The following is a 14,462-nucleotide window of genomic DNA, read 5'->3' on the forward strand; positions in this document are numbered from 1 at the left end:
ATCACGAACTGCCCAGCAACGCCAGGGAGACGTTCAGATCACGTCTTAATAACGTCCGTCGGTCCTGAACCCCGTTTGTACGTCTGCTGGACCCCTCAATATTCAAACGTCTGGCTTGGACCCCTCTAAGACGTCTGTGGACGTGCAGAACGGGTTCAATAGCCTATCTGAACGTTAAAAAAAAACATTAATTCTGGCTCCTAATTGGATGTCTTTGGACGTCCGAAAAAGACAAAAAAAAAATACATCTAAAAGACGTCTTTTAGACGTGTCTTTGCTCAGTGTGTGTGTGCCCCTACGACTGTGCGTTGTGATCTTTTTGTAATAGGCTATAAAATGTGCTCAAGCTAAATCGTTGAGCATGAAAACATACAAGGCTATCCAAGCCCCAAAAACTGTAAGAGTAAGACACGTTTAGCCTATAGGGTCCACGAATGAGATGTTCTGCCCACGATCGCAACGCTATGAAAGGTATATTTAGTATATTTCGAGGGAGACCCTCAAGGCGAGTGGAGTTAGTAAAATGTTCTCTCTGTGAGGGGCCCAGTGCCAGCGCTCCCAGGTTGACCAGAGGTCGCTGAGCCCCCCCCCGGTCGGCTGTCCAGGGGTTGGGAACACACTGCCCCTTTTATTCCACAGGAAATGCGTTTCCGCGAGCCTTGAATCCCTCTGAAAACGTGTCTCTGTCCAGGAGTTGAGTTTAGGACCAGTCCATATCCGCGCTCAGAGAGACGTGGGGCCATGTCTCTTCATCGTGACCTGGGGAAGATTAGTGGAATTTTGTTGGAGTATCATGAACCCCGTTGCCATCAACAAGCCCGCCTATGGGCGCGGATATCATCGTGTATTGTATTTATTTAATATGTTGAATAACAATATACGCCTAGTCAACGCTCTAAAGCTGTGACTAAGGCCATTAAATGTCACACTACAATGCATTGTATTCTCATCTGTCATTAGGTCATTTATTTTCCTGGAAAAGCCATTCAACATTATGCTAAAACGTTAAACTGGGGTCCAGGTTTGCTAAAAAGTAGGCTAACCGTCTGGGGGTGGGATTGCCTTTTTCTTAGACACCTAGAACATTTAAACTCGTAGTTTGACCGTCAGAGACAGCACTGCGTCTGTGTGGACTAGTAATTGGAAGCAGATGGCGCTTTGAGGTTGGCCCTGGAACCCGAGTGAGTAAAAACACAGCACTTTCCACCGTGCACGGTCCTCCTCGCACTTTCCACCGTGCACGGTCCTCCTCGCCTCTCACAGGTGCACGGGCCGCCGGCTCGGCTTGCAGAGCTGGAAGGCGTCCGAGCTCCAGAAAGCTATGGAATGTGTACCGCTGCATTTCTGTGTTTCTTCTTTCTTTCTTCAGACGATTAAAAGAAACAAGAAAATAAAAAAAATACCTTGCTCCCTTGTATGGTCTGTATGTCAACATGTTTTCTTTCCCCAATATAGCCTATTGTTTTCCTGTGTATTGTAACGCTTAATAAAGAGATAGACTACAGGCATATGCATTAAACCATTCCTACCTGATAAAACGTGCCCCAATCACCCCATGATGTACACTGCCACTCTATTTTACTAAGCCTACTTTGCAATATAAAGTGACATCCGTCCAGCGAATCCTTTGAATAATTAGGCCCTATAGGCAGTTAACACAAAAAACAACACAAAAACAGCAGTGCTATGCTTAGTGAAGAAGAGAGTAGCTACGGAAATGGCACCCATAACAATGTCATCTGAATCTTATTACTAGGCAGCTCCTAAGCATTTCTGACATTCTCCACGGTGCTCAGATAAATAAACACGGCAGGGGAGGACTTGTTTGGAATAGAACAAGAAATCGGATTTGCATGTAATAAAACACTCAGATTATCATTGAAAAAGGTTTAGAACGTGACCAGTTGTTGAATTTGAAGGTGTGGATTAATCGCCCCCCCCCTCCACACACACACACACCCAAACGAATACCCTATGTCTGACATTACCATAAACCACTATGGGAAAGCCGGAATATATCCAAATTATCTTTAAAGTAGGCTAATCGTTTGACTCTCCAATATCTTTTTTTTTAGTTATTCTGTAGGTTAGTTGTGTTGCCTTGGTTCGATTTCATATTTCATGATTGTTTGCTCTCTGCCAACATTGTGTAATAATTGTGAGCCCTTAATAATGACATAAAGTAGCCTACATGGTCTGGAGAGATTTGGACAATTGGTTTTGAAAGTTTATGTTGTCCTGCTTCTCTACATCGGCTTCATCTCCACGCTCTAACCCTCGCGAGAGCAGGTAACCCTGCACGGGCCAGCCTGCACCGGAGATGACATTCGGTAAACGGCGCGCGCAAACACAGTGACCTCCCCCGGTTTGGGCTTGAGGCTTGAAAGTTGCCGTTTCGTTGTCAGTCCCGGTTATTCAATAAACCACATTGGGCTTCTTATTCGACATGGCCCACATTGTATTAAAAAAAGGCCTGCGACTGCACAAAAACAATGCACTGTTTCGCCTAACATATAATCAGGATAAACCTATAGGCTATAGCCTAGCCTATGTTTACGAATTGAGAAAAATATACTGTGATCATATTTCCTTTGTGTTGTAATTTATTCATTCGTTTAAGATATCAGATTGTCCTGCCAGATGCTGAAAGGAACCGACAAAGGAGTTTAGAATGGACACAGCGAATGGTGTTTTAATTTTGGCGACATTGGTGCATTAGCCTTTATCTATGCGACTGATATCTTCTCTCTGACTTTGGACAGAAGGCATTGGTCCATTTTATATACTCGCATATAAAACGTAGGCCTATGCTATTTCATATCAAATTTGCCTACATGTTGTAGTCTACTTTTCTTGCACAGCCCAATTGCTCAATGTCTTCAACGAGATCGATTGATATATCCGGATAGGTTCTCAGGAAATGTTCATTAAGTTTTATACTCCCACTTCTTTTGATGCCACACACAGCGTGTTACCAAACCTCGGCCTATAGCCTAGGCTACGCTTTCCTAAAATTCAAACAGTCACATGTTTTAATATAGACTATCCATGCGCCTGTAGCCTACATTAACAGAGCTATTAAAGCTTCTAAAGCGGGTGTTTGATAGCAGCTTCGCTTCGTCCACTCATGAGGCATTGTTGACATCCTCCCTATTGACCTCGGCTTCGCTCGGCCTTTCCGTCCCGTGAAAAATGATTCCGCGCTGATTGAGTTTTATTCCTTCCTGTCCTGACCTGCTCGCTCTGAGAGCGCCATCAATCTCCGCGGGTCGACGAGACGTTTGTTTATTGATAGGAAAGAACTGATTTTAACCGAAAGCTAAATTGTGCGATATCCTGCAGCTCAATCCTCCTCGTTGTGGAATAATGATGGAATATGGGAAGGTTATGACTAAATGGTCATCAAAATATTTGCTTATCACTGCCATAAATAATGATGTGTTATGGATGCCTAATTTGCATTATTTGAGACAAGCTGGCCCACACACGAATGGTTTTGTGCTACACTGTCATCCGTCCCCAGGGAGCATTTATGCAGTATGGTTTTTTACTCATTCCATTCTCATCCAATAGGCTACTTTCACAAGTGCAAGAAAATCACAACAAAGCCACCTTTTCATTGCCTACCCCCAACTTGTCCATGCACGGACACACCTGCACCACATTTGGGCCTCAGAAACGCACTGGAGTCAGAGAGTAAAAATGTCTCTTCCACTCCCCCTGAACGCAGAGCCCCGCGGGGAGGTATGCATTCATCCAGTCGCTCCTCACAGCCCGCGTCTGTCTGAGTCTCAGTCTCTCCACCAGGACCTGGAGGCACATGCTCAGACAGGGACTGGGGAGGATATCGCTGCTGACACAACAAGTAAGCAGATGACTTTTGTAAACCTCTGTACACTCAATTAACAACCAAATTGCCCAAGCTGTAATGACTACCAATTACAACTCTGTTGAACGACACACATACGCATATGCGCGCACGCACGCCCCCCCACCCCCAACACACACGCTTCTTTATGTTTTGGAAAAATTATGCATGATGAATCAGTTGTTATGTAGGCTGGTAGGCTATTATTAATTTGTGGCCTATAGGTTATTTGTTAGTCACAGAAATAGAAGAGTAACAACTCAATCAATATTGGTTTGATAATAACAAACATATTTACTGTATCATAATTAGGCTAGAAAACCGTCTGTGCTCATAACAAACATACATGCTATACCACTATTATTATTATTATTATTATTATTATTATTATTATTAGTAGTAGTAGTAGTAGTAGTAGTATTAGTAGTAGTATTAGTATTAGTAGTAGTATTGTTGTTATTATTGTTTACAGCATATATGTTCTTTTAATAGGTCTCTTGAGAATGAGACCCTGTGTCTCAATGAGATTTACCTGTCTAAATAAAGGTTCAATAAAACATAAAAAATATTATTGGGATTGTTATTAGACTATTATAGTCTACTTGTAATATTATTGCTATTTTTGTTTGTTATTGTTATCGTACGTATATTGTTGTTATGGCAGTGTTATTATAGCCTAATTATAATAATAATTATTATTAGTATTGTTATTATTGTTGTTGTTGTTTTGCTCTTGTTATTAATAGGAATGCTGTTATAATTAGGCTACTATTCGTTTTACAACCAACATCTTTTATATTACAAATCTGTTTCCTCGCATATTTGGATGTTGAGATGAATCAATATTTTTTGGAAATAATTAGCTTAATTAAATGCAATAACAATTGTCAAGAGAATTGGTAAGACTATAATAATATTAGCCTATCGTCCAAATTCATGTTGAAATTGATGCTGACTATGTGTTAGGTAGGGACTGGGCAGCTGGGTGATGAGGGACTTGCTTTATATGATCAAGGAGTTGATGCAATAAGCAAACATCTGGCAATGCTAATATTTCAGGCATGCGTGGAATGAGCGTCTGTAAACACACGTGGTCACTCCAAACAACGACTGCTTAGCCTGGCACTGGCGAGCCGCTAAACCCAGCTCTGCCCTCCGCATGGAACGCAACGCTGTCTCCCTGCCCGGCCCGGGCCTAGTCAGCTGGGGACGGGCCAGAGGTTAGTATGATGACAGAGAACTGCATAAAGGTAAAGAAGCAAAACTAATGCGACGAAAGCCTAGATCCTTCATTGACAGCAGCTAGGTTTCCATTGCCAAATGATAGAGTGCTTAATTATAGGCTATTATATGATATCAGTTAGAATCAAATTCGTATTATGACAGTGATTAACCCCCCCCCCCCCTCTCTCTATAGTTATTCATCATGTCTTAGCATCTTGACAGTCTGTTGTTAGAAGCAGAGCTTTCAACTGCGTGCAACCTCATCTAGGCTAGGTTTAACAAATGCGTTTTAAGAAATAAAGCAGGTTGCTAGGTCTGCATACACTGGATATGAACACAATTGCTCCAATAGGCTACGGTGGTCCATCCTTTCAGTGCAAAAAATGGGAAACAGTCCCCGCTAAGGCGGCAGAAACAAAGCTTGTATTTTGCTAATAATTTATTTAAGTAATTATAGCCGAATCATTCAAAAAGGTCTTTTAATTACTCTTAAAACTAGGTTTAACGATAAAAAACGATGCAAGATTGGGGCCTATCCTTGGAGGTTTATTTATGTCACTTTTGGAACGCGAATTAGGCTATTAGGCGTATAGCCTACAAATAAATGTATTTCAACATATAATGTCTGTTTTGTTGTATGTTTTGTTACAGTATTTATCAAGTCCAGCTTTTGTGCTGTAACAACATTTTACGAGGTGACAAGGCCTAGTCGCACGCTTGTCCATATGGGCCATTATTGTGGCTCAGGATGATATCAATAATCGTACAGACCAGAATATAGGCCCAGCAGGACAAAAGCTAGTGTACGTTATTTATTTAAATCCATTATTATTGCAGTCACATATGCGGTGGTTTCTGCCGTTAAGGCCTACTTTATGTTAAACGCCCTAACGGAGCACAGAAGCAGAAGTCCAGCATTTTAAGAGAGTGGTTTGGAGAAATCTGGCAACACAAGTGGGCTTTATATTATAAAATCGCAAACAATCTGAGCTGTGAATCAGGCAAGCCTATAGGCTCATATAGAACGCCATTGTTCCGCTACAAATGCTTTCTTACATCCAAATTAGTGAGAGGCAGGCTAATAAATCACTCAGATTGAAATCAAATAGAATGGCACTTTATTAGACAAACAATGTAATGCCTTCAGAATACTTTTAACAAATAGGACAAAAATTGAATAGAATAAGTCGGTATAGGCTACAAGTTCCCCACTTTTTGTTAAAGGACAATTACAGGACAATTCAAGGCAGCTCAATTTGAAAACACTTCTGTTGTTTGGTCCACAACATCCAACCACTCCCTTTTCTAAAATAATAAATTACTATAGGCTATGTCATTTACAATTCACAACTTTACATAACGTGGATGGTAAAGCTATAAAGTTCTCCAAGGGAGATAAAAACTTACGTGTTATTCGGTGTTATACACGCCTCACACACAGAGCAAATCTCTTTGAATCTCATGTCCATTCGGGGAAGAATGGAGGACCGTAGGGAAGTTAAAGTACAAAAGATGAAAATATATATTAAAATTGTTCATTTAGGTTGTGCATTTAGGTGTATGTGTTTTCAGAACTTGCTGCAGTCATAAACAAAAGCTCCCGGGGTGCGGTAGATGGACTGGCCAGTGGGAAAGGCCATCTGACAACTATTATTCCCGTTGACCGGAGAATTATTCAAACCGATTCTCTGCGACTCGAACATCTCACGCACCGAATGGAAGTTCTGCTGTTGTGGAGGGTAGTTCGTGCCCAGGTGGCTCAGGTCCCCGTACCAGGACGCGAGCCGGCCCTGGTGAGCGTGGTGCCCGTCTTGGCCTGCGCTCAGGTTGCCGTGCGCAAGGGGGGACGTGGTTGTCGTGGTGATGGAGTAGTCAGGTAGACTCTCGTCCACAGTAGTAGAGGGTGCGAGGTGGCCTCCTCGGTCCCCCGCGTACAGGCTCATGGCCTGCATGTTGCAATGGTAAGTCGCGTTCGAGTTTGTGGAGATGGTGTTCTGAGTGCAAGGCGCCGAGCTGTAGGCGGACGTTTGGTTGGGGGAGTAGTTAAGCGATAGAGATGGGGTTATACCTGTCCGAGGGGATGCTATCAGAGGTGACGTGAGCTCCGTGGTGGTGCCCCCGGGCGACCCCCGAAGAGAGGTCATGATGTTATCCACGCTGAAGCCCTGCGCCGTGGCCTGGACATGGTGGTGATGCTCGGGTGCGTCCATGCTGTGAGACCGTGCGGAGGGCACGCTGTGCGGGCTGCCGGTGGACATGCTGCTGCTGCTGCTGTCGGGACTCTCGATCTTGGGCACGGTGCTCAGCGTGGGGGACGCGGCCTGCGGCGGGGTGGACGTCCCGTTCTCCGTCTTTATGTCCTGAATGCGCACGGGCTGTGAACCCTGACTGGACGGCTCCTGTTCTCTGCCCGGGGTGCCGCGCGCCGAGGGGTCCTTCCCCGGCCTCTCATCCTTGTCCTTCTGGACGTCTTTCTTTTTGAACCGTCTCCGTCGACGTAGAAAGCTCCCGTTCTCGAACATGTTATAGGAGTCTGGATCCAGGGTCCAGTAGCTGCCCTTGCCCGGTTTCTTATCGTCCCGGGGCACTTTGACAAAGCACTCGTTGAGGGACAGATTGTGACGGATGCTGTTCTGCCAGCCCTGCTTGTTGTCCCGGTAGAATGGAAACCTCTCCATGATGAACTGATAAATCCCGTTCAGGGTCACTTTTTTGTCCGGTGAGTTTTGTATCGCCATGGTGATGAGAGCGATGTAGCTGTACGGCGGTTTGACCATGTCCTTGGGCTGGTGCTGAGGAGTGTACGGTCCGTAAGCCCGGGCCATGCTGGCCGGGTACTGGTCGTGGGCCGCGTGAGAGTACATGCTCATGGGTGCAGGCATCCCGGTGTACCCCCCGCCGGCCGCGGCCCGGTAGTAGCTCTGGTCACTGCTGATGTAAGGCACGACACCCAGGGAGTTGGGACTGGAAACTGAATAGCGAGCCTGCATTCTCTCTCCGCCTCAGTTTCCCGTAATGCGTAAAAGTATGAAGAACTCTCTCAGCAACAATGTTAGCTCCAGTTTCTTTCTCGTTTCTTTACTTTGTGTCTGCGCAGGGACCTTGAGGAATTCCTTTTAAACTAGCGTACAGCTCGCCAGGGTGACCAGGGAACGCGTCGCGCGGACTGCAAATACGATCATCGAGAAAATAGTGAGTTGAAAGCATGAGGGAAAGTCTTTTACATTTTCCTCTGCTCCTCCCACGAATGTGTTCGAGCATCCAATAGGAAGAGTCACTGGCAACACACACGCACACATACACACACACACACACACACACACACACACACACACACACACACACACACACACACACACACACACACACACGTAGCAATAAAATAGAGGTGTGTGGGGAACTCCCTGCTCATAAGATGACATATTTAGAAGATTATAAATTGCTCGTATGTTTTAATTCTAATCAGCCTTGAATCAGCAAATGTTTGATATCAATAATATTAGGCTACATTACATTATTTTGCTTTAAATATTCAGTAGCCATATCATAACCTGCATATATCTAGGTCAATATTTTAGACTAATAGATTTCAAAATTGTATAGGCTAGACACTTCTCTTTAAACGTTCTGCTGTTCAAATGTGGAATTCAATTTAACTTCGTTTTACTTTTCAGGATCAAGCCTAAAGCCATAACACTGGAGACATATTTGACCACCGAGGCATCTGGTAACCGTTGCATCTGATAATCCTGACTAATTGGCTACCAATTCGTCAGAAATGTGAAAATCATGATTAATTAGCCTACATCTTAAAACGTCTAGGCTATTTGAAAGTGAGAGCAAATGCCTATAATCAAGCTTGTATGAAGTTAAACGACTTTTATCTTGGACCAATAGAGCCCAACAGCACGGAAAGATAAGCATAGCCTATTAGTTATTCTGCTGACGCATTTTTTTTTCATTGATCCATACGACGTTATACGCATAATGTTTTATTTTAGATTTATTTATTCAGAATTGTAATCTACTCTCAAAATAGGTTGGGCCTTCCCGTGCTGCTCTGAGCATTTGAAGCACTAAGGGTAAACCTTTCAATAAAAACACCACATGTGACATGAAAGAGCATGGATGCCCCCCCCCACCCTCGGTCCCTGCAGCGGAGAGGGCGGTAGGCTAATTAAGGTTCCATTGAGATCATTTGGTCGTGAGAGAATCAGCACGGGGTGATAAAGGTTGTTAGGATGAGAGGGGATGCGTGGTGACGGAGAAGAGAGTTGTGGAGTTACCAAACGGAGCGCAGAAGATCTTCCAAGTGTCATTCTCTCTTACCCCGAGAAGGTGCTAACACCATCAACATTCCTCCAGGGCATCAGGGCACTTTCTCGGGAGGAATTCATGAGACGTTTTCTGTGCTTGCACTGGCATTTCAAAACAATATTAGGCTGCCCTCAGGTCTATACCGATATGTGTGGCTATACTGCGTAAACGAATAGCCTATAGCTATAACTGTAGGCTACCTATATTGCCATTTGCCAACCTTTGTGTCAAATTCTTATTTTTTATTTTTTTTATTTTATTTTGTAGACTATTTTCTCGCGTCAAATGCCATAGAGAAAATTATATAACTGTTAGAAACCATAACTCAAAGAGGCTATCTCAGTGTTACTGGGCTATTTACTGGCACTGTGGGAAAAAGGATAGGATAGTCCTGTATAGCCCACCATATACCCAGTCAATAACTAACATGTGTTATAACCCAGTCAATAACTAACATGTGTTATAACCCAGTCAATAACTAACATGTGTTATAACCCAGTCAATAACTAACATGTGTTATAACCCAGTCAATAACTAACATGTGTTGAAGGAGAGAGACATCTTTACTGGTTGGTCACAGGGAATGGTAACTTAGCCCGCACTATCTAGGATAGGATGATGAAGATATATCTTTATCATAGATTGTGTATCATAATTTCTTACGATTTAGTGACTGCTTTCTTTATCGAGAGAGAAAGTTACTTAGTTACTTACTTACACTTTAGTAATTAAATTATAATGCCTGAATTTGAATCAGACCTATGGACATTTTAATTCCAAATTATTATTTCTAAAATAAAAATGAATAAGCACATAACGTGCCCTGTTGCCTGCACTGGAATCATTAGTCTAATCAAACGGTGTCTAATGTGCTGCCGGAAATTAACTTGGATTTAGATCATTTTATTGAATGTTTCTATTATACACAACTCCTCAGATTTGATTAATTAACCCGTTGGATTAAGTAATGTAGGCTATTATGTAGGATAAACATTCTATGATTAATTTATTTTGATTTCTTCTTCATTATAAGCCCAATAGATTGACACAGATAATCATGCTAATTTGTTTACGCATTACGGTCTATGTGATGCCAAATGTCTATTGTTATATTTTTAGGATGACAATATTAATACAAAATATCGAAATCATAACCTTGTGTGTTTTCGCTATATAATAAGATATATGATAAGCATTGGCATTGAAACTATCACCACTATTATATAAGTTGGGGCAGGCTACTAAATTTGACGATGTAAACCAATGTATGGGCAACAGTGAAATGGCTATTGGCAGCTGTACACAGACGAACTGTAGCTTTTCCAAGTGTTTTTAGTTCCAGCCCCAGTTGCATGTAGTGGGCTCTAACGTTTTTGAGGGAATTCAAGGGAATTTTCCACCGCCTGTTCATTGTAGCCTACAGGCCTATATCTATAGGCATATATCTATAGGCATATATCAAACTCTTACATGAAAATGAGGAGTGCTAAATAGTATAGCGTAATTAAGAGCCAAAATAAAACAAAGTAGCCGTGTAGGGCTAAAACCAACTGGTTATTTTGGTCTAATCAAACATTACTAATCACATAACACATTGTAGGCTGTAAGTGAAAAAATGTTGGGAAAACACTAACACGTTGCATTTGTGGTAACAACTCTGTATTTTATCACGGGCGCCGATAAGCTATATCGTGTTTAAACCTTGTCGACTAATGTTGGGGAAGAAATCGTTTCATAACCATCACTTGCTCTGAGGTCTAGCGCTTCGTTTACAAGATATGTAGCGACCCCTGCCGACCAATAGGCCTAACTACAGCTCCACTGCTAATTAAATATTGAGTATCGATAGTCTTGGTGCGTGGTTGAGATCATTTATGATTTAATGTATGTTATTTATCATATCATCTATCAGTTTTCTTACCAGTGCGCGAAGGACAAGCTCTGAGGCTAAAGTTCTGAGGTGCACTTGTGAACCTGTTAATAAAGGATTGCCTAGGCACCAGGGCTAAGGCATTGGCGTGTAGGGTGCTATATAGAGAGTCATTTGTAATAAATTAATTCTCTGAAAAAAAAGATTCCAGGTCGAGCCCTAATGTTCTAGATCGAACCCTTTTCAGGTCAGGAAAAAACATTTGGGGTTCCAAATAGCACCTTACCGAGCAGAGGGGGGTTCTGAATGGAACCTTAAGTTCCATCTAGAAATTATTTTTTTCAGGGGATTCTTCTATTGTTACAAATGGTTCCATATGCACCCCCTTTTTAAAGAGTGGGAGGATACATTTCTTTGCCTTCCCTTGCTGTTTGGATGGCACTGATATTATAAGACTCTACTGCCCCCACCTGTTTTCACGGTGTACTGCATTCTATGACAACCCTGGTATTTAGTATTTTGAAATTGCCATCACTAGTCTATTTGAAATAAACATGGTGACTTTTCAAAGTCCTTTTTATTTTTTGTCATACAGCTTGTCACAACACACATTGGCGGCAACACAGAACACACACACACACACACACACACACACACACACACACACACACACATGTTGAAGCAGTCGTAAATTAAATTTGTTCTCTGGGGTTCTCCCATCCAAGCTGTCCTCCTCCAGGGGCAGCCAGGAGCAGTGGGCAGCCTGGTCAGTGTCCTCCTCCAGGGGCAGCCAGGAGCAGTGGGCAGCCTGGTCAGTGTCCTCCTCCAGGGGCAGCCAGGAGCAGTGGGCAGCCTCGTCAGTGTCCTCCTCCAGGGGCAGCCAGGAGCAGTGGGCAGCCTGGTCAGTGTCCTCCTCCAGGGGCAGCCAGGGGCAGTGGGCAGCCTGGTCAGTGTCCTCCTCCAGGGGCAGCCAGGAGCAGTGGGCAGCCTGGTCAGTGTCCTCCTCCAGGGGCAGTCAGGAGCAGTGGGCAGCCTGGTCAGTGTCCTCCTCCAGGGGCAGCCAGGAGCAGTGGGCAGCCTGGTCAGTGTCCTCCTCCAGGGGCAGCCAGGAGCAGTGGGCAGCCTCGTCAGTGGTGCCCGGGGACCAAGTCCAAGTGCTCAGTCCAAGTCCTGGTCAGGGACTGGCCTGGTTACGAAGCTACCATGTGGTTCAGCACAATGTGGTTTAGGTCAGTGTGCTAATGTGAACATTGTGAGATGGAGCTAATTCAATTGTCCAACCTGTTAATCTGGGCTGCTGATCGCATTGTGTTTTGAAGACCTATCATTTTGCTATGTGTGTTCTTCATCAGGCTCAAGTCACCTGTGGTGCATTGCCCTATAAGGATTCCCACAGCTCAACCTCAAGGCAAGTACTGCTGTCCTGATATGGTAACTATGAGACTGATGCATATTTATAGAACAAACACTCATATTTGGACTGATGGAGAATCTAATGGAGAAGTAGGGAGGAAAAAATATTGAACCGACTTACAAGACTGTGGCCAGTTGCAAACAGACAGGGCTGATCTGATGTATTAACTTTGGTAGTAAAGTCAACATTGTTATAGTTATGGCGGAATTTGGGCTATTATTAGTAATAGATACAGGTGTGACATTAGTCATCTTTGATGGGCCTTCTGCACCCTCTCAATGCTAGGCATGCGCACCTGGCATTTTTACATTTAGCTCTTATCCAGTGACTTACAGGAGTAATTAGGATTAAGTGCCTTGTTCATCATGGCCACATCAACCGATTTTTTTCACCTACCTGGCTTGGGTATTTGAACCAGCAACCTATCACGTTACTGGTCCATTATTCTTAACCAATAGACTATCTGCTGCCCCCTGAGCTGGGGGTCCGGGTCATCAACATGCATGTCTGTTAACACACCCCCATGTGATGTCACAATGAGCCAGAGCACGCCCCACTTCTCAGCTGTCAACTCCCTGAACAACCCTCAGCTCAACTCCCTCCTCTTCTTCACTCAACATATTAGACTGAGGCCAGTGGCCAGTGGATATTGGTCCCTCACCACACGCACACAAGCGTGCATGCACACACACGCACACACACACACACACACACACACACACACACACACACACACACACACACACACACACGTACCGTAGAAATAAAAAAAGAGGTGTTCTGGGGAACTCCCTGCCATAAGATCTGTTTGTTGAGTTAACCAGTGTAGAGAGAGAGAAAGTGTGTGTCTGTCTGTGTGTGTGTGTGTGTGTGTGTGTGTGTCTGTCTGTGTGTGTGTGTGAGAGAGAGAGAGAGAGAGAGAGAGAGAGAGAGATCATGTTTGCCCTAATCCCATGTAGCGCCACTGTGTGGTTTTGGAGGGTCAAACTGGAAAAACAGAAGTCTGTGCCTACAGTGCCATCTACTGTACTGACATATCATTGTGCATAAAAAACAGTATAGAGCTACAGTACATCCAGAGACCAGCCTAAAACAGTATAGGGCTCTAGTACATCCAGAGACCAGCCTGAAACAGTATAGGGCTTCAGTATATCCAGAGACCAGCCTAAAACAGTATAGGGCTCCAGTACATCCAGAGACCAGCCTAAACGCCTCAGTTCCATGAAAGCATTCACTGATATTCTCCTTCAAATTTGATATGATATCCTGGTATCAGTTTTAGCCTTTGATCAAATTCAAATAAACTCTTGGTTCTTCTGGGTGGATGGAGTTCCATGTGGGCACCTCTACTTCACTCAGTCATCCAGTGTGTTTATACTAAGCACTTAATTAAACACAGAAGAATTCCAAAATATTCAGAACACCCAGGACCGCAGACCAAAAGAGCACATTGGAATTGATTTTGAAAATAAATATCTGCCAATCACCCACATGTGAAACCTTCATCTGGTGCACTTTGCTGGCTGTTATTGAGGCTTCTCTGGCAGGGGCCCAGCTCCCAAGGCCAGTGTGGCTCCAGGCTCTCCAATCCAGAGGGGGGTCTTTCCACGTAGAGAAACAACACAAATAGCGTTTTTGAACATTTTATTTAGTGTACATCGGGTAGACCAGTTGTAGAGCTTCTGTAGGCTGTAGCCTAGATTAAACCAAATTTAAAATTATCAGCTGTGATACATTGATTGATTGATTGATGATTGATGGATTGGTTT

The 14,462-nt window shown here is 43.6% G+C and overlaps 1 protein-coding gene across 1 annotated transcript; it reads right to left on the bottom strand.

The window, feature by feature from the left end:
• Window positions 1-6,660: 6,660 nt before the first annotated feature.
• LOC311313935 (forkhead box C1-A-like) lies at window positions 6,661-8,082 on the bottom strand (the record flags this gene model as incomplete). Its single annotated transcript, XM_084444191.1, has 1 exon — window positions 6,661-8,082. One exon carries the CDS (start codon window positions 8,080-8,082, stop codon window positions 6,661-6,663), a length of 1,422 nt encoding a protein of 473 aa, XP_084300317.1.
• Between the last annotated feature and the right edge of the window lie 6,380 nt (window positions 8,083-14,462).

Source organism: Borostomias antarcticus (assembly GCF_949987555.1).
Source record: "Borostomias antarcticus genome assembly, chromosome: 10".
Lineage (NCBI taxonomy): Eukaryota > Metazoa > Chordata > Actinopteri > Stomiiformes > Stomiidae > Borostomias > Borostomias antarcticus.